The sequence below is a fragment of the Paramisgurnus dabryanus genome, chromosome 15, assembly GCF_030506205.2.
Source record: "Paramisgurnus dabryanus chromosome 15, PD_genome_1.1, whole genome shotgun sequence".
Lineage (NCBI taxonomy): Eukaryota > Metazoa > Chordata > Actinopteri > Cypriniformes > Cobitidae > Paramisgurnus > Paramisgurnus dabryanus.
In genome coordinates this window covers 33,479,229-33,500,823 of record NC_133351.1, presented here as the reverse complement: position 1 = coordinate 33,500,823, position 21,595 = coordinate 33,479,229, and the positions used below count along the sequence as shown (strand labels likewise).

Sequence of the window (21,595 nt, the reverse complement as noted above, 5' to 3'; positions counted from 1 at the left end):
CTCGTTGAAAACTCCTCAGCTTAACAAAAATACACTTTATTTAGTACCAGCACCCGTGTCACAAAAACAACATCCCTGACAAATCTTCGTGGGGGAACTCCTCGTTTAAAACTCCTCAGCTTAAAAAGTACACTTTATTTGTTCCCAGCACCCGTGTCACACAAATAACTTCCCTGACAAATCTTCGTGGATAAACTCCTCGTTTAAACTCCTCAAATTAAAATAAATAAATAAACTACACTTTATTTGTTTCCATCACATGTGTCACTAAACGCCTTCCCTGACTAAATGTCGTCGAAAAACACCGTTATTTGTGGAGAAAATCCTTGTTTAAAACTCCTCAACTTAAAAATAGATCTCCTCAATTTATTTTCTTCCCCGCATCTTTGTCATACCTAAACAACTTGCATGGCAAACCTTCGTCGAAACGCGGTGTTGTTTTGGTGAAACTCGTTAAAAACTCCTTAGTTTACCCGTGTAACAGATTTGTGTCACCTGTGGCACCTTCCCTGCAAAACGTGTGGCGCGGCTGTGGGGGTTCCTAATCTAAAACATGGGGCATAGCCTGTACATGCATTTGTAAGAAATAAGCTAAATGGCTTAGATTAATAGTAAAAAGACCGCCAAAAGAGAGACTGTAAATACAGTAGCATACTTCAATTCTTAAAAATACAGTAAGTAACTGTATATTGTGTTTGACGTCACAGAAAATTCCCACAATGCACTGCAAATTACAGTTCCTTACTGTAAAGATAATTTGCTGTATGATACTGTGTGAAATACAGTAAATAACTGTAAAAATTACAGAAATGTCTAACAGTGTATATTCATCTGTTATTTTATGGGCACTTGCTGTTTGCCTGTATGTCAGTGGCGGCTGGTGACTTCTTTTTTAAAGGCGCTCGATGCGAAGCTCGTCACAACATGTATTTAGCTCTTCATGTGTGTGGTTCGTCATTTCAAAATTTGTGTTCTGCGCATCAAGTTACCTATGTGCATCTTGTGTTTTGTCAAAATAAGTGCCTGCTGTATACGCATATAAAGGGTTAATGATAAATGAGATGCTAACGTTTGCCAGATAGCGTCTCTTTTATCATAAACGTGTATCATCGACGCATGTGCAGCAGGCACTTATTTTGACAAGACACGTGATGCACGTGGTTCACATGAAGCAAACAACACACATTTTGAATTCACGCCCCTCACTCACCAGCCACCACTGATGTATGTTGGTATGTGCATTAGTACGTTTAGCTGTGGCATTGATGTCACTGATGTGTAATATTTGCTCTGTTTGCCATGTGTGCTATGGTGAGCTCATTCAAATGCACAGAAACGGGTAGACGTAAACAAAGGCTGAATCTAAATACTTGGTGTTTCGTGTTCCTTACCACAACCCCATGCAAAGTTTAAAGATTGAGGACTTGACATAAAGTACGCTTTTGTCTTGTAAACAGACTCAATGAATTTAAATATTTAGTAAGACAAGGTAGAAACGGTGTTGCATTACACAACCATAAGGAATTTTAACCAAAGTATGTTAAAAACATTTTATAAAGACCCTAAAGAATTATACCAACTTGATGCCCTCTTTAAACCATTATCAAGGTGTTCAGGACTATTTGAAATTTTATGATTGGAGCAAATAGTTTCTAAAAGCTCATAAGTTCTTAGACTTTGAAATATGGGATTAATAGTAGGTTGTCTGAACAATGTACCCACCAGCCAGTTAATGATGACCTGTGGAAGCCTAATGTCCATATCTGCTGCCCCCAATAAATAAAGTAGCTATAGGGATCTTGTGGTTCCTCACTACTTCCAACACTGAATAACTCTAGAAGATCCTACCCTATTTATCCTACAAGACTTTTGTTCAAGCAGGGATAAGAGTGTAAGATTAAACCCAAAGCACTTTCTGTGCTGAAGAGAGACCTCAAGACCTCTATTCTTTAGTTCTGTTCTTAAAACTACATTCTGAGAGACCATCTGTTCCTGCGACTAACCATTCAATCATTGAAATATCTCATAACCCTCATACTCCTCCTCAGCACCATTTATGTGAGGCACCAGGGTTCAATAGAGCTTCATTTAAATTCAATTCAAATTTATCTCTATAGTGCATTACACAACTTTGCATTGTTGCAAAGCAGCTTTACAGAAAATACATTCTAAACCATTGTATATTAACATAAGTAAAAAACAATCAGAGAAAACAGGAAGTTGATAAATATATGGTATCTATAAATAATACATGTTCTGTATATTTCATAATGTTTTAAAATGAGAAGAGAGATGCTTGGTAAAACAGTGAGGCTCCAAAATTGTCATTCTCTCTATTCGTCTGTCTCTGTACTTTTGAGTCTAACCTTTATAGCGTGTGCTGAATGCTTTTGTAAAAAGTGAGAAAATTGATTGATACTGGGTCCATGCAATTATGTAAGGAGTGTGAGTCTCTAGTTCACTGGCCAGTGGCATAGAGGTTATGGTAAGTGAAGCTGGGTGGTTAAACAAATCTCCTGTAGTAAGATGTTGACTAAAAGATATCCAGTAGACAGTGTGCTTATGTATCTGATGTAGTTGTGTTTTCTCCACTCTCCTTCTAAGCACCTTAAGTAGGGTAGACTGGGTACAGTTGAGACACAGGTACAGTTGAGACATCTTAAAGGAGCGGTGAATCAAACAATACATTTTAACTTGATTAATTGTTATATAAGGGGTCATTATACTTAAATCCTGCAAGTTTCAAAACTGAAAACGTCCTCTTTACTGAAATGTAATGTTTTTTGGCACCAAGCCAAGAAAACGGTTGGTTCAGGAATCTCCCGAAATATGATGTCAGAGTAGAATTGAAACACCTCCCCAAACCCAAATATAACGACCACTTTTGTAGCCCTGCCCACAGCTTCACGTGACACGTACGGGTCAGGGGCAAAGCAAACCATGCAGTGTCTCAACAATCAATAAACATGTCTTAAAAGATTGCCAAATGTAACCAAAATTACTTTTAAATAAATTTTTCCTGAGAGACTTTTATTTTGAGGCGCTGATCTGTTATGAGTAACCATGTAAACGGAGTGTTCGGTTGTGGAAGAACCGTCTGGGAACAACACACAACGCTGTATACCTTCACTTGGAGACTCTGAACATAACATTAGGAATGAGTGATTAAAGTTTGTTTTTAAAGAAGTTCCAGCTCTCGTGGGGAGTGTTTGTTTGTTTTTTATTCAGTATACACAGTAAGTAAAATTTTTTACTTTATTTAAGATAACGTTACGCAATTTCACTATTACTTTGTAAGAGATGTCCTTTTGTAACATCCGTGTCTAATGTTTACTAAAAACATTAAATGATTAATAAAGGTGCCACACTTAACAATACGACTGTAATATAGCGGTAGAATTTAAATTACTGTGTTGTATATGGTAATTTAGGCAAGTTTCGTTTGAAAAGTCCAACACTTAACAAAGCTTTTTTATCATAAGGTTTTTACCATTTTTTACCAAAGTTCAAAATTTCCAACTCGGGCGTCAGCCGCAAATTTGCATCAAACGCAAAATCCACAAAAAGCACCGTTAGCACGTACCGCACACCACGCTCAATTTGCGCCATTCACGTGAACTAGATGTGCGAATAACGCCTCATCCACGCCGGGGGACCTACAGACGCGCGTCAACACGTCTTCACATTGACTTAACATTGAAATCACTCACGCTTCACGCCTCTACCGCGGCTGGTGTAAACGCAGCATAATATTAATCGATAATATCTTAGTCTACAAGCTAATGAAATGTCATGTGGAAATTCACTTCTTTTCAGTATCTATTTTTGTGTGAAAAATCTGAAAGCAAAAAGTGTCTCAACGGTACCAAGTCTACCCTACACATATGGCACTCATGTCTTCATCAACGCCTTTATTTACCCCATATGACATTGTTGGGTCAAATGTTTATCTTGCGGAGGGGTCACAGAATCATTATGCTGTGGTGTTTAAAAGACCTGCTGTCTTAGAACTGCTATCAAACTAAACTGCCCTTTTCTCTAAACGATTGTCAACATACACTGTGGTTTTTCCTCAGCCGATGCATTCACTTACAGGTTCTTTCAGGGAATCTGTTTGTCTGCTCAGAAATCCCTGGTGCTCCGTCTCATGGTGAATGCCGTGTGTGTTTTTCAGGTTCCCTTGAGTGCGAGTATGTCTCAAGTGCGTCTCCACTCCTCTAACCCTAACCTGTGTGCAGAGCTGTCTGACTTTCAGACCCCTGGCACGCGTCTAACTAACAGTATCGATGGCGCCAGTGACTACATCAAACTTCAGGGTGATTTCTGTGTCATTGCTCAGAAAGGTAAAGAAAAGCTGTACAGCTGTTCTTGAGGAAAAACATCCAGGTTGTAACAAAGAGGTAAAACCCTAAGAGAGTTGGGAAGTGCTAAGCATAAACTGTGTTTGTTTCAGTGCATTCCCTGCTGAAGTCTGCTTTCAACACTGTAGCCATAGAAAAGGAGAAGATCAAGCAGGTGTTGTCAGAACAGGAGCAGACTGGCCAGACGTCTCAAATTATGACCCTTCGCCACTCCCTGTCACAGGTCTGCGTTTGTCTACCTTATTATGCTACCATACTATTCCAAAGTCTGTTTGTAGGATTCATTTGGCATTAGCTTTGTTATGTGTTTGGTGACAATCATGGCTTTCAATAATGAGACTTCAGATTCAAAGTTTCATGCTTTTTTGACAATACTCTTTTTTTAGGCCCTGTCCCAGAATGTTGAACTGAAAACCCGCCTGAACAGGATCCATTCAGAGTCGGTTCTGTCGGAGCAGGTTGTGAGTGTGAACATCATCAGCAGTCCGGACGAGGTTTGCCTTTTCTTTATCACACCAGTTAACACTCATTCACATACATTTGGACTTTTTCAAACCTCTGTGCATGGATCACTTTAGTTAGTAGTCAAAGGTAGTTAATATAAGATTTGTTCTGTAAAGATAGTCATGAAATTGCCACATTAACCTTATATAATCTTTGTACAATGTAAACTGGTTAATAGAAAAAAGTTTGCCACAACAAGAGTATGAAAATGGACTCAAGAAAGTTGTCTTTCGTAGGTTCAGTGCTGTTTTTGGGGAAATCTTCAGGTGTTACGAACAGTGTTGTGTGTAACGCGTTACAAAGTAACGCGTTACAGTAACGTAACTACTTTTTTGAGAAAAAAGTAGTGTAACGCGTTACTACTGAAAATTTGGTAACGTAACGTAGTTCATTTGCCAATTCAGCGCAACGTTACTTTTGGTTAGATTTGACAGCGACACTGCCATCTGCGTGCTTGCGCAATATAAGGTCCACACACATGACAGAGGCTCGTATCAGTCTGCAAAGAAATCATGGCAAGCAAGAAGCAGCTGACGCTAACTGTTGAGGGATGGAGGCATCTTAATTTTAATCAATGTTTTATCAACCAATTGCCTGATTTTAATAAATAAGAAATAAATTAAAGAAAACGATTCAGCTTCATATTTATGTTTAAATGAAATATTTTTTTTAAACATAAATATAAAACTAAATCGTTTTCTTTTATTTATTTCTTATTTATTAAATTCAAGCAATTGGTTGATAAAACATTGATTGAAATTAAGATACAATTAATACAAAACGAAATTTACTTTAGAGAAAGGTTTCTACGAAAACAAACTTAATAAAGTGGTCAAAATCATGTCTCCCCACTCCGTATGAAGTGAATTTCGTTTTGTATTAATTGTATCTTAGTATAGTATCTCGGAAGCTCGTGCTTGTTAAATAGCTCTGTGGCTATACTGCACTGAATCGGCAGTTTAAAATATAAACCCAGAATTCAGCGAACGTCAAGAACAAGAAAACGGAAACAACAATCAGACAGAGACGCGGAATTTACATAATGTTACACAGACCATGTTTAAATTTCAATGTTTCTGCACAGAAATACCAACTTGTTCACTTTGTTTGGTATTAATAAGCTGCGCATTGGAGTGCTGGCCGCGGTGCTGAAGACGCGCTCGGACGGAGTACTGGTGGCAGCACAGATATTTACGTGCAACCTATTGGAAACTATTATTCGTTATTATATAATTATTCGTTATTTTACATTATTACTTCCACTTAAGAAGAGTTCTGCACTTTTTATTTCAATAGTTCTCTTTATATAAATACTATATAATATATAATGAATATATAATGAAATCTATAATTTCATTATTTTACTAACCCAACTAACTCATCTGGGCTTTCCGATAGGAAGCACGAAAGGGGAAAAGCTTTCTTCCCCTTGAGAAGAGTTCTGCACTTTTAAACTTAAAAAAATATATCTCTTTACAAAAAACTTATTTTCTTCTATTTAAAAGCTGTAATTTCGTTATTTTACTAACCCAACTAATGACTCCTCCACTTTCCAATAGATTGCACGTAGATATCTGTGTATATGTGCCATCACGCGTCTTCAGCACCGCGGGGAGCAGCCAGCACTCCAATGTGCAGCTTATTAATACCAGACAAAGTTGGTATTTCTATCCAGAAACATTGAAATTTATACATGGTCCGTGTAACGTAATTTAAATCCCGCGTCTTGGCCTTATTGTTTTTTTCTTGTTCTTTACGTTCGCTGAATTCTGGGTTTATATTTTAAACTGCCGCTCCAGTGCAGTATAGCCACAAAGCTATTTAACAATGAGCACAATCTCCCGAGACACTACAACATGCTACTAATAATTCATTAATAAGAGCTGTTTTCTTGTACACAATTAAATATTTTAAGTTAAATGTACAGTGTTAAAACATGTAAAAAAGACAAGATTTAAACAATGTCAAGATCAAATGCCTTAGTAACAGGGTATTGTGTGTATGTGTTCGTGTGTTTGTGTGTGTTTCCAAAATATTTTCAAAATAAAGAAAAACAAGACAAAGCTGTGCAGTTTGTTTCTGTGTAAGTTATGAACAAAATGATCGGAACACAATTGTGATTCTGGGACCAGGTGAAATCTTGCCTAGGGCAGCAAATTGGCCAGGGCTGGCCCTGCACCATCCAGTGCACTAGTGGAAAGGCTGTTCAGCCTGGTAGGTCTTGTGCTTACCCCCAGAAGAAACAGACTTTCAGATAAATTTATTTTGAGACATATGACTCATCATTTTGAGGTTACCATGATGTTCCTAAGGAACTTATTGATACTTTTTTATAATAAAGAGCACAAAAGAAATACCTGTTATGTCCTCCATAGTATAACTTTATTTAGGCCTACACATTTAGAAACAGATATTGGGTTCTGCCCAATGTCAGGCAACATAAAAGTAACGTAAAAGTAACGAGTAACGTAAAAAGTTACTTTCCAAAGGCGGTAACTAAGTAAAGTAATGGATTACTTTTTTTAAAAGTAACGAGTAACGAGCAAACACTACTTTTTTAAAGTAACTTCCCCAACACTGGTTACGAATGTGTTAAGCGCATGTACTACAATGCCAATTTCCCTGGCCAATGATGAAGCACATGGCCAGTGCATGCACCTTCTCAAAGCTCACTCCTTCCGGAGGATGATAGTCTGTTGTTTGTGTATAAGGATGGATTAACTGCATTTAGAAAGTGTAAATTCTCTGTCTCTGTCTTCATCTTTATTATTAAAAATGAAGAAACGCATGATTTATGTCTCTCAGAGTGTGGCAAGTTCTCTTAGTACTGGAGGGCAGAATGGCTGCTACCCATTGTTCTAGCTCGACGTTTCCACACAGACTGAGATCATGGGGTCTGTTTTATCTCTGTCAGTCTGTTTCACCAGCTTATGAGTCTCATGCCAGCAGTTCTAGTTGGCCCTGTTTCATATGAGGCCGTTTCAGTGGTTGCTTAACAGCAGAAACTTTTGTTTGAGCAGGATGTGAGTGTGAACTGTTACAGACAATAAGGGCTACAGTGTCCTACTTAGGGAGGTTTATTATCAACTGGTGGTGCTGTTCACGAGAGCCTAGCACTGTTGAATCTTAACATACTGTTAAGGCAGCGGCTGAGGCCCAGAGAGACTGTATCCCCAGTTGGTTAAGTTGATTTGGAAGTGTTTCAGCAGGGAGAAAGTTTATCTGTTTGCCTTGATCAAGACGATCCACAATCCCCTCTGGTTTACTCTCTTGCTTCCGTACTGCTGTGGCTGGATGCAATGTTACAGATGTGGCCACGGACATGCCTATACGCCTTCCCTCAAATTGTGCTGCTCCTGAGACATCTGGCGAGGATGCGTTGAGACTGAGTTTGCTTTTTGGTCCACACTGGCCATCCTGAGACTGGTTTTTGGACCTGGCACTCTTGGGAGACTTTCCTTGGGAGATTCTGGTCAGAAACCATCTGCTTGTTTCTGAACTGAGGTTTTGGTTGACCTCTACCACAGTGGTTCTCAAACTGGGGGCCCGCGAGATGGTGCAAGGACATTTCATAAAATACATTAATTTATCATGAATTCTGTGTAATTAAACCTAAAAAAAAAATAAGGCTACTAACCAACAGCACAACTTTGTGTACTTTAATATGTTTTGTCTTATTAAAAGAACAAATTTGTTATAAAAAAAATTGGGGGCCGCGAAGGAATGCACCATATACAAGGGGGGCCGCACGCTGAAAAAGTTTGAGAACCACTGCTCTACCAAGTATGTTTTTTGGCAGGGGCAACCTCTGGACACTTTAAAGGGGTATGCACACCAAAACTTTTAAACGTGCCTGAAAACGCCTCGAGGACGCCGAATGCTTTAATTTAACTGAGCACTTTGGAAGCTCTGAGACTTGAGGTGTGAGCCAGTTGTTGTGATTTTTGTCCCGCCCTTCCTCTGCTGTGATTGGAAGGCCGTGTGAGAACTGACATTGATGAGCAGAGCTTTTCATGAGCGTGGAAAAAACGCAGAGCGCCGGCTTTCAGTGTGGAAAAAATCTGCCAGCTGCTTTTTGAAAAACACCACGCTTCCATTGGAAACAATTGAAAACACTGCGGGTGTAAAAGCTTTGGTGTGCACGCCTTGTAAGTGTGCTTGATCGCCATTGTTGCTCCGCATTTGCTCTTTGATAACACAATTATCAGGCTAATCCTTGTCAGAGTCAGATTTGAATAAATTTATCACCCTTAAGGTGGTTCTTTTGCTAGCCTGATGTCTCTTAAACGTGGGTTTTTCCTGCCCCACTTATTTGCATTTTTCCTCTGGCCTTGTTAAAGCCTCATTGCATATTTGCCGTGGATTATGTTCTGAAGGTGCCTTCCTCTACACTGTAAAAAAGTTAAAACATTTTGGTCTTGCAAGTCAATTCAACCTAATATTTAAAGTTTTGGCTTGTGATAAGTTGACATAAATTAAAAAATCAAGTTGTAATACTTTTTCCCCCATCTTTTCAGTCTGTGAACCAAGGAAGGAACATTTTTGTCAACCACACAGGTGGATTTCGGTTTTAAACTCAGGACTAAACCCTGGGATCTCAGGTTCTTATGGGTTAAATCTGTTCACTGTTTGCAAAACTTGTGCTGTGTTTATTTCATGATTTTGGTGGACTGTCATTCTATCTTTGGTATCATTTCCCCAAAGTATTGCAGATGCACAGTGTCAAGAAACCTATACATAACCTTGGTTTCCTGAATAGGGAATGAGAAGGATTGCCATACTATGTCATCTTTGTTAAGCCTTCCTCAGAGAAATCTGGAAACATCATAATACAGATGGCCTTTTATTGGCATGCATGATTTAGACACTGCACATCTCTGGTGTTCCCTTAAACATCAAGTATTTAGCATCATTGAATTGTGGGTGATAGAGAGGATGCTGGAAGAGTCAGCATACTTCACACAGTATACAACACAGTACACTTGTGATGATTGACACAGCAGAAATTACTTTACGAACTGTAACTGTGTACTATGTGTTCATAGAGTGGGTGGCCAAAACAGTAAAACACCCAACCAAATATTGATAAAATTTCATCAATAAGATGTAAACCCATATTTTAGATTTGTAAAGAAGTTGTGTGGAAAGCTGGGAAGGGTGGAGAGAGAGAGAGGACGAAAGGGACATTGTACTCTCTGACCTTATACTCTTTGGCTGCTATATGGACAAACAGTGCAATCGCTGGACCTAATGACTCAATTTTCAATAACCTGAAACCTTTTGACACTCACATTAGGTTATATGGTTTCTCTGAACACTCATTTTGAACATAAGTGGTTTTCATACGGCACATGGATTCAGCTCAGTCAAACGGAATGAGTTGAGAATAATTTTCCTGACCTACATCCACTGTTCCTTTCTGCCAATGTTTTTGCTGTTTTATTGTTTAAGAAAATTTTCTTTGACCCACACATTTGTAGTTTTGTAACACTTGCAGCAAATTTTAAACAATACTTGACCTCTTATTAGTTGTCTAATGATGCTGTAAAAAAGCGATATTTTCAGCAGCATTTAACTGGACTTGACACAAGTTTTCTCATGTACTGTATGTGTTCTGAACTGAATGCGTCTTTATATTTGTGTGTTGTGTTGTGCAGGCAGGTGAGTCTCTTCATGTGGGCGTCCCTCTGTCTCAGCAGATGACCAATGAAAGCAGATTGTCCATGTCAGAGTCTGTGTCCGAGTTCTTTGACGCTCAGGAGGTTCTTCTGTCAGCGAGTTCTTCAGAGAATGAGGTGAGACACGTGTGTGTGTGTGTCTGTGTGTGTGTGTGTCTGTGTTGATATAATGTTAAGGCATGCTGCAGAAGGTAAAGATCACACAGGACAGAATAAGGCAGATTAACTGTAAAATAAAATAAAATAAAATATTAGTGGTATTTAATATCAAGTTATAACTACTTTTTTTGATGTAGCTTTTAGCAAAAAACCTGTGCATTTATTTTTCCTTACAAAATTAATCATGGTTTTACTACAGCTAATAGTAATCATTACACACACACACAAAAAAACATGGGGTCTTATTCGTAAATATACGAGTAAATATGTGGGTGATTTGCGCGTAAACAGACCTTTCTGAAAACTCTCCTCCTGATTCACAAATACTTTGTAAACGTCAAATTTGATAGTGAAATGTGTGTAAATTTAATGAATTCCAATCATTCCTAAACAGTCTCTGTCTATAAACTACAGCTATGCAAATTGCGTATCTTGGAATGCTGTAATCCTCTAAACCCCATTCTCTGGTTTGGCTACATTATACGAGTAAATATGTTGAAAGCTTGAATTGCGATTAAAATGTGAATCGATTTTTTTTTGCACAACCCTAATGACAACGCTACATTCAACTGCTTTTGAAATACAGTGTTTTTTTTCACTTCCTGAAAAGTAACCGTTTTGGACATACGTGAGTTTCATCGGGCAGCGACGATATGTTGCATACAAATTATATTGCATATATGCATAAGCGACTTATATGCTACATGCCTATCAATAAAATTATTTAAACTGTGTCCACCCAAGCATTTTTAAGCCAGCTGAAGTAATGCCTTGTACTCTTTTGAAAACGACCAGCATGGTGTCGCTGGAGAGCGCTTTGAAGTATGAAGCATGATGGTTGGTCAATGTAGTGTTTGTCCCGCCCCTCCTCTACTGTGATTGGATGGCTATGTAAAAAAGGACAGTGACGAGGTCTATTTTTCCCAAAGTTAGATGGTAAAAAAAAGAATAAAGACAGCATAGTTTAGCTTGTCTAAATAAATACAGAACGTTTGAATGTTTTAGGCACCATTTACATGTGGTGGAGAGCAGGTGTACATTTGTCATACCAGCTAACCTTTTGAAAATACGAACATGAATCCGAAAATTTACGCCAGATCGACTTTACGGACAATTTACACAAAAATTCGCTCATGTTTCATGAATGAGACCCATACTGACTACACTTTTACTACACAACAAAAAACGTGGTTAATTTTTGTAAGGGTTCGTACATACTGTATAGCAATATATCGAAGACGATCTTCCACAATTAGGAACGCGAGTTTGCCTAGCTTTTCCGTGAAGTACGGCTCTGTGTAGTAAATGCCGCTCCATGTAAAAGCAGGTGATGGCAATTTACTACTCATCACTGAATCGGCTTTACTGATGAGATGCGCATGAGAATCGGTGAATCGTAGACGATTTTTTTCACCAGCTCTAAGTTATACTTACCGCCTGTGACTCATGACCCGGTTGGGACTGCTCCATATAAAAAAATCCCTTTTTAAACACACACACATGCACAACTCCGGATAAACAAACTATATCCCTTGTTTAACATAATGCTGGGTTCAATGGGAAGCTGAACAAGCCTAAATTTCCCTCACAAACAAAAAACACCTCTCTGGTGATGTTGATTTGATGTCAGGTTTTGGTTGTAAAGCAATATTGTTACATATGCATCTCATTTTCACAACTTTCTGAAACTTGTAGGAACCCTGGTGAAGTGCATTCGGCACAGAAATACTCCGTCATGCGTCCAACTGCTATTTTGGACACTTGTTTAGCACAAGGAATCTAACTCTTAAAGCTGACATAGAATGATTGAACGGGGTATTTATCCTTGTTCTGTGATGTGACATGAGGACAAAAAATGTTTTGTTTGGGTCTGTAATGCCTTAGAAGCTTCCTAAAAACCTCTCTCAGATAGCTCTATTAGGGTGGGGGATTTTAAACAAGTGGTTTTGCACCTATTTGGCTCCCCCTACTGGCTTAACTTACAATCTCATTACTGATTGGCTGACTTTGCTGCCACTCAAAAAATGGAGCCAATTATTTTAAAGTGGAGGGGCAGTGAGATGCCTGTGATGTCATAAGCATCAGTTTTTCAGATTGGGCCGTTTTCTGACTGACATTTCTAAAAGAGGAATTTCTATGAGACTGAGATGTTTAGCATGTTTAGCACTTTTTGTATGTTCGTGAATGTGGGTAGACTACCATTATTCAACAAAGACAAGGTAAAAATGTTTTTTTCATTCTCTGTCCCCTTTAAAGGGTGTTAATAAGTTAGAATGCATGAAATAGCATTAACAACCCGCCCCCCAATTTAATAACAGACCTTGAGGAGAAACTGTGATAATGCTATTTTTAACCATTCGGCATTGCTTTCCAATATCAATTTCTGACGAATTAGGATGAAGTATGTGGTGATGTTTAGAGTATTTCTTCATGTCTCTAAAAATGTGTGGGCTTTTTGGACATTACCAGTTACTGCCTAGAAAATTACAACCCAAAATGATTACTATTGTATAGGTAAAGGTACACACAGCCAAAGTTCAGGTGAATAATTACATTCATCATTTATGTAACAGACCTTTAACAGCTGTCCTGATTTGTTTTTTTGTGTGTTTGTGTGCCTGATTGTGTGTTAGTGTGCATATCTGCACACACAGATTGTTGTAGGTCATTGCGTAGACGTGTGCATGTTTTCCTATTAGTCAGCATTGCACAAAATGAAAGACAGTGAGTAACCTCACCTCCCCTTCTCTCTCTCTCTCTCTCTCTCTCTCTCTCTCTCTCTCTCTCTCTCTCTCTCTCTCTCTCTCTCTCTCTCTCTCTCTCTCTCTCTCTCTCTCTCTCTCTCTCTCTCTCTCTCTCCTCTCTCTCTCTCTCTCTCTCTCTCTCTCTCTCTCTCTCTCTCTCTCTCTCTCTCTCTCTCTCTCTCTCTCTCTCTCTCTCTCTCTCTCGCTCTCGCTCTCGCTCTCGCTCTCTCTCTCGCTCTCTCTCTCTCTCTCTCGCTCTCTCTCTCAGGCCTCTGATGATGAGTCTTACGTCAGTGATGTGAGCGATAACATTTCAGAGGACAATGCCAGCGTCATAGATAACGTTTCCAGACAGAGTAAGATCTGCATTCAGCATTTATTACAGCACAACACTGACATGACCTTAGTGAAAGTTTATATTTAGCATGTTAGTTAACATGATTGTTTTTTAATTATAGTGGCTGTTAGGGCACAAAAGCCTTTGAACTCAGCGCCCAATGCTGAGAAAATAATTTTTTTATCAATAAAAGGTATTTCATTAAGCTATACCAGTAAACCTTTGATGGGTCATTCTCACAAAACTGTCAGTAAAGATTTCAATTAGGGGTGGGATTGGATATCGGGTTGATCTAGACCTTTTTTGCTTTTTATACACTTACAATAACCATTTTAAACATCTGATAAAGTCTCAGTAAACCAGTGGATGAATGCAATAGACTATGTGCCTAGCATATACAAGATCTGTAAGAGGATGCTTTAAAAGGACATTTCATAGATAAAAACATTAATCTCTATTGAAAGGGGGTCATATTTGTAGTCGTGATGTAACATAAATTTAAAATTTGGTGGCTATTTGACCAAGAAAAGACAAAGCGTGACTTTAGTGTGCATTTGTATGGAAAACTACAACTCCCACAATGCACCACAATGTACAGCTCTGCAAGCCACTCCCACTAACCAGAACAGCACTCAGCTGTATGCTATTGTGTACATACATGCCACGTTAGTATAACAAAGAAAATAGAAACACTCACTTTATAGTCAGACGTCCGTTTATCCCTGCAGGCTTTGGCTGTTGCTTCCATTTTAGGATTCTAAAATATGTATCCAGGACGACACAAACTTAGTGTGACGTAGGAGCAGGCTTCTTGCAGCAAAGAGAGCCTGTCACCAATAGTTGCTTCTAGATTTAAAGCATTTCAATGCAAAAACTTAAAATCCGTTAAAAATGTTTACCACTGACAAAATACTAAATCTGTTAAAATGGCAGTTCATATACGAACTAATTTGGGGAAATGAATCGACTTTTTATTTAGACCCATTTTGTAATCTAGTTAAATTAAGTTTTTCATCTACATGTGTTATCTTTAGGTCTTTAAAAAACTTACTGGTCATCAGGTCAAATAGAAAATGCAGAGCACCGTTTTTAAAACATTTATTGTAAATATACCAAATAATCTATACGTGACTGTCTGTTTCTTCCACAGTGCTGAATGGAGATGTGACTAGTGGCGTGCTCCGAAATGGGAGACGTACGTGTCTCCCGTCTCCCGCCCCTGACACATCCAACCTTAACCTGTGGAACATCTTGAAGAACAACATTGGGAAGGACCTGTCGAAGGTTTCCATGCCTGTGGAACTGAACGAACCGCTCAACACGTTACAGCACATGTGTGAAGAGCTGGAGTACACAGAACTGCTGGACAAAGCTGCTCACACAGATGATCTCTATGAACGCATGGTACGAAACCTGACAGCCAATGAAATCAGAGCTACAGACATAATCATAACATCATGTCATACAGTGAGACACATGAGCTTTGCTTGAATATGTGTAAAGGTCATTCTGTTAGATAGCAACGTTTTCAAACAAAGCAACATTCATTTCAAAGAAAGATAAAACAGGATACCCTGCCTCCCCGCAAGACACAATAAACTTGAAGGAAACTCACATCAGACATCCACTAAAAAACAACTTGATGGCATCATTGTAAAAATTAAAGAGTATTTTTTTAGAAAAGGTCTGGCATGCAGATCTAGTTTGCAGATGTTTGATATTGCGTTATCCATTCAAGTAAAATACATATGTTGTATTTAAAGGCTTGAGAGCACTTTGAAGGGAGGGTGAGATCTCATGCTTTCAAAGCTAGCTTGCTATTGCTAGCCTTTTTGAAATTGCCTACCCTAAGGTTAAATACTTCCTGGACAACAAAATCTAGAAATTCAGATTGTAATGTTTTCCTACTTACATCCAGTCATTCAAATGACGGCAAAGTAACCCTGTTGGAAGTATCCTGTCATATTAACTTCATGTGCTAATGACCTAAATGAACTGAATTTTCCAGAAAGGAAAGATGCTCAGAGTCTGAGGACATACAGCACATGATTGTTCACACACTGGCCTACATGCAGTGAAATAATCGGATCTGTAAAGTCATACAGTGCCTAAAGCAGGAGCTCATGTCCCTCGTGGATGAACAGACTTTATGAGGGCAGAAGAAGAATTCCCATCTGTTTAGCTCTGTAGTTTGGCACACATTGATGTACTGTACACCTTTATACTGTACATACAGCTCACTGCCCGCTCTCATTGACTGTTTGATGTGTTGCTGTTATAGGCAGATTGTCATGGCCATGAGTTTGCCAGGAAACAGATGTTAAAACTTTAAGTCATTGTAGGTGTTGTTGATTTTTTTTATCATAAGAGATCCTCAAGAGAGGTTTGATTTCAATGTGAAGCATGACCTCTACAATGTTTCTGCATTGAGTTGCCAGTGTTTCTGGGTCAACATCCTAGAATAACATTTTGACAACTAATCAGATGTTAGGACAGAGACTGGAGTACACAGTTTTTTATTACAAGAGACCCTATGACATTGCTTAAAAACATTATTTGGTGTAATGCAATATGTTTACGTGGTTTATGGTTCAAAAAACACATTCCTCATATCTCCTCCATGCCCCGCCTTTCTAAAAGCATTGATTTCTACAAAGCTCATTGTTTTAGAAGCCCAGCTATCCAGTGTGTTTTGATTGGCTGCAAACCTCAAGCGTGTGGCAGAAATGTGACGCTCCATACCATATTTGGAAGATCAGCTCCCAACAGGAGTTAATATTGTGTTTTGTACTTTATCAGCCAGAATCTGATCCAGGAAATGCAGATGACCAAGCTGATGGCTTGAGCAGGATGTTAAAGTGCATTTATTCATTGCTAAAAACGTTATTTTGTGTATTTGATATAATACAATGTGTTCACGTGGTTTATGTAGCTTCAGATTTCACCCTCATTCCTGAAACGCATTCACAATGCAATGCCAACAGGAGTTAACTTACAGGCTGAGTCCAAAGGGGGAGGAATTATGAAAATTTCGGTCTTGTTCGTGTCATCCGACCCAAGGAAGTAAACTGTTGCCTACAATCCGTTTGTTTAAGTCCAAGAAAAGAGATTTATGTTGGAGACGATAACTTGTGTCATTGTAGACTTTGGGATTTGAAACTTGTCAGATGGTTAACATGAACGAATACACACCTACACACCAGAGGAATTGTAAAATCATGATAAGGAAAATAGGGACTCTTTAAACTTATATTTCACTGTAGTTTAGGGGTTGGGTTATGTTTACACTTGAACTGTTACAAGATGTTGAAAATATGTTGACCCAGGATCACCTTACTTTCAAAATCAGGATGTATCAAGAATCAGCCATTTCAATTTCCCCTGAATCTGAGGCTAAAGGCACATTTACTCCATTATCATCTTTCATAAGCGCCGCTCCGTCTCTTCTAAGAGTACACAGTGCTGCTGTCAGTATAATGACCGTATTGACAGGTTGCTTTGTTTGTTTGTGCAGGTAATCGTGGCTGCGTTTGCTGTTTCTGGATATTCCTCCACCTACTACAGAGCAGGCAGTAAACCCTTCAACCCACTGCTGGGAGAAACATACGAGTGTGTACGTGAAGACAAGGGCTTCTGCTTCTTCTCTGAACAGGTGTCAACTTTATAATGCATCACACACACTTTATCTGTAGGTCCCGGTGAACACTTTACTTTTAGTGAATGCTTTACTCTGCTGCTCCCGTGTGTACGCGTGTGCGCGCGTGCGTGCATGTGCGTGTAATGCAGTATTCACCCTCAGGTGAAGTTTCTTTATTGTTTGACTTTGTTGTCAGCACTAAACTTTCCCACTGGCTGTGTGTATGTGGGACATAATGCAGTACGTTCACAGCAGAAGTCTGTGGATGTTTTCTATCACATGCACATATTTAATCTAAAACTTCAACAAGATATGCGACATTGCTGTTGCGTGAGCACTGATACAGTATTATGATGTTATGTGTTTTATACCCATCAACATTGGGATTTGAAAATATGGGACATTTCCCAAACCGTGCTACACTTGGGAATGGATGGGTATACCTTATAATTTATATAATTTATTGTATGACTCTCTTGCATCTGCAAGGTACTTGTTATAAATGTAGATCACAGACGTTGCATTCCTTAACACCTTCTGGGTTAAGTGGTTAAGCACAAACAGCAGTGTTTCACGCAAAGTGCACATCCAAGTGTGCGAGTTTGTGTACGCGGGGAGTGGATGGAGGTGCACTAAATGCCCGAGGCGGTTGTATCTTTGCAAGTGGCTCTGCATTCTCCACCTGCCCTCAGGAAGCTTTTCTTCTTCGACTGCTATTCTTGTTTTATTGGCGGGTGGGTTTTTTTGACTGATATGTTACAGATATACTGTCGTCTGCTTTAGCGGAGGTTAACACTTTTTTACAACACTAACGACAGTTTCACACCACAAGCGTGAGCAGCGCGTGTTTTTTTTTCGCCGCCCGTGTTAACAAGTTAAAGCATGCACACCACATGTGGTAGCAGCGTCGCTGAACAGTGCATTGTTTATGGTTTAAATGATTGTGGATTGACGCGAAAAAGTGTAATTTTACACTTTGTTACACGCCAAGTGTGTTTCAAACAGTCATGACTTTGAGCAATTTAAAAGAAAGCAATGAAATATTTAAAAACACACTGCTGCCAGAAGACTGCGCTGTCACTAAATGAATCCTCATCTATCTTAATAATCTTCAGAGAAACCGATACATCTATTAATCTAAATCTTATGCTTAAACTGTTGAAAGGGAAACACGATCGACTGGTTCATGCTGTCAATCACTGAGAGTGAATTTTTTGTTGTATCGTAAAACTTCAGAGAAACAGATTTAATAATGTGCCATGGACTTTTTATGTATATAATTGTGTATTGTATCTATATCTTTCATTGCATGGACCAGAACAGCATGAAAATAATGTGGATTAAATAAATCAGTTATATAAATTACACTGACCGTCAAAAGGCGTCTTGGAGAGGTTTTGCTCATAAATGCATGTAAAATAATGTAATGTGAACTTGAGATTTTTATACTGTTATTTAAACTGCACAGTTTGTGCTGCAAACGCAGCCGGTGTGAAAGCAAAATGGCCACGTACAGTAAACGCTGTCCTCACGTGCTGCTCACGCTAGCGTTGTGAAACATCAAATACGGCCAGTGGGATTTTTTAGAGAAAGATTAAAAATACAGGAGAAATAGGGGAAATAATTTAAATGGGATGATGGTAAGTTAGAATGGTAAAATAAGGGAGAATGCTGAGAAAAATGGGAGGGTTGACAGGAATGTGTATTTGATAGGATTTGTGTCCTTGTTCATGATCAGTTCATTGTATTTGCCTATCTATGTGCAGGTGAGCCATCATCCACCCATCTCTGCCTGTCACTGTGAATCACAGAACTTCACCTTCTGGCAGGGTAAGACACATCCTATTCATCTCTTTATATTCTCATATTTACATCATCACACTCCCAACGTCTGTATGTCTCTGTGCTTCAGATGTCAGGTGGAAGAATAAATTTTGGGGGAAGTCTATGGAGATCCTTCCTATTGGAACAGTGAATATTATGTTGCCCAGGTACTCGCTCTCTCTCTCTTGCTCTCTCTCCTGTATATGTCTCTCTTTCTCTATTCAAGTGTGATTTTTGTATGTGTTAATAGTTATGGTGAACACTATGAATGGAATAAGGTGACGACATGCGTACACAACATTCTCAGTGGCAGACGTTGGATTGAACACTATGGAGAGATTACCATCAGAAACACACGCAACCCTACCTGCATCTGCAAACTTACCTTTATTAAGGTACACACACACACACACACACACGCACGCGCGTGCATCAGTTTGGTTTTAATTTTAACTCCCTCCACGCCATTGACGGGTTAACTCGTCAATTAGGAGAAAACGCTCATCTGCCATTGACAAGTTTTAGCGGCAATCCATATTTCCGCTATTATTCACCAGGTGGCGCTCTAACCCAATTTATAAAACCCAAAAGTATCCCCTTAGGGCAAACTCTGTGTATGTTTTGAGGATCGCTCTGAATCTGATCTCTAGCAAAAGCCCTTCACAAAAATTATCTATTATTTTTAATTCTATAAAAAACTTGTGGGTAAAGAGTTAAAGGCAGGGTATCTGATTCGATCCAGAAACAGTTAGTTATGCTGGTTGAGTCTTCTCACATCCTGATAGCAATCACTATGTTAAGTTGTCTCAATGTATTTGTATAAATAATTGTCATCTGTGGCAGACATCATACGTCATGAGAGCACTCACATCCGCTCTGTAAACAGAGGAAAACAAACTTTCCTGTTGATTGACCACTATGTAGTTTCTGTACCTTCGCGAATTAAAAACGATATCGTTTTCAAAACTACATCTACACAACTGAAAACGTGCTGTATCTTATTTTTGTAATGTCATTCACTTTGTACTGCAAAGTTTTCTCACTGGTGAATGAAACATGAGATGTGGAAGTCTGGTCCGTGCGTGTTTGTGTTTTGGAGGAGGCGTGGCTTTGGATGGTGATTTGAACGGAGGGTGGGATTGTGATTTCAGTGCTAGTAAGCTAAAGTTAGCATTTTTCAAAATCAAATACCCTGCCTTTAACATATACTGGTACATATGCAACATAAGCAAACAGATGCAGGTGCTGTGCAGTACTGCAAAATCCCCCCCAGAGGGCGAGCATTCAGCAGCTGATAACACACAAACACAAGCTAAACAAACTTCTTATATCACAACCTTATAATGGCAACAAGTGTTTGTGTGATGAGTATTGTTTCCATTTTGTGTGTCTGTGTGTGTGTGTGTTTGCAGGGAAATTACTGGAGCTCGAATGTGAATGAGGTGCAGGGATCTGTAATGGACCAGGAGGGCAAAGTCATTCACAGACTATTTGGGAAATGGCATGAGGGTCTTTACTGTGGAGTTCCACCTTCAGCCAAGTGCATCTGGAGACCAGGTACACACACACACACACACACACACACACACACACACACACACACACATTCGTACAGACACAGAGTACAGAATTAAGACTCAATACAGTGCAGAGTGGGGACATTTAATGTAAGAGATAATGTTTTAGACAGAGATATATTTTTGCTGTGGTCAATAACTCAAGTGTGGTTGATCAATAACAGGTGGAATATTGAACAAATGTAGATAAATGTCAAAATATCTTTGCAGTTACGTATGTCAGGTATAATTAATAAAAATTAAAGTAACACAACAAAATCGTTCTTGTACTGTTGTTTAACTTTCGTCCCAGCTGACAGGGTCTAAAGTAACAATGTGCAACTTTAGTATAATTTCAATTACATTTTTATTTTAAATTTAAGTTTTATCATTTGTTTCAAAAGCAACATAGCAGTAACTTGAATTGTTGAGAATAAAACCGTATGAACACTATTAAAATAAACTTAAATGAGCTAAATTTTCATTCTCAATATAATGCAACAGTGTTTTCTTCCAGATGTTTTTGTTTAAATTCAAAATGTGCATAAAACATCAGGATTAAAACACTACAAAATCATAAGTGTATGTAGAAAAGCTGATATATGGCTTAAAGAGATGTTTTAATAAATGCTGCAACACACAAAGTCGCCACATTAGCAGTGTATTATGCCAATCACAACGCACTGGATAGCAGCGCTTTCTCAGAACGATGAGCTTTGTACAAGTTGATGTGTTACTGAAGGCAGGTGCTACAATAATGTACGGTAACTGAAAATAATGCGTTTTTTAAACCAT

The 21,595-nt window shown here is 38.8% G+C and overlaps 1 protein-coding gene across 3 annotated transcripts in view; it reads left to right on the top strand.

Annotated features, from left to right (window-relative positions):
- osbpl6 (oxysterol binding protein-like 6) overlaps positions 1-21,595 on the top strand; it is an 81,396-nt gene that overhangs the window by 51,551 nt on the left and 8,250 nt on the right. For 2 of the 3 annotated variants that reach the window (XM_065293186.1, XM_065293184.1), the window contains 11 exons: positions 4,175-4,343; positions 4,454-4,584; positions 4,748-4,855; positions 10,523-10,660; positions 13,715-13,802; positions 14,934-15,187; positions 17,298-17,435; positions 19,187-19,250; positions 19,333-19,411; positions 19,495-19,639; positions 20,657-20,801. In XM_065293186.1, coding sequence (XP_065149258.1) covers positions 4,175-4,343; positions 4,454-4,584; positions 4,748-4,855; positions 10,523-10,660; positions 13,715-13,802; positions 14,934-15,187; positions 17,298-17,435; positions 19,187-19,250; positions 19,333-19,411; positions 19,495-19,639; positions 20,657-20,801 — 1,459 coding nt within the window. The remainder of the gene's footprint in view (positions 1-4,174; positions 4,344-4,453; positions 4,585-4,747; positions 4,856-10,522; positions 10,661-13,714; positions 13,803-14,933; positions 15,188-17,297; positions 17,436-19,186; positions 19,251-19,332; positions 19,412-19,494; positions 19,640-20,656; positions 20,802-21,595) is intronic. The other variant, XM_065293185.1, reaches the window with a different exon arrangement.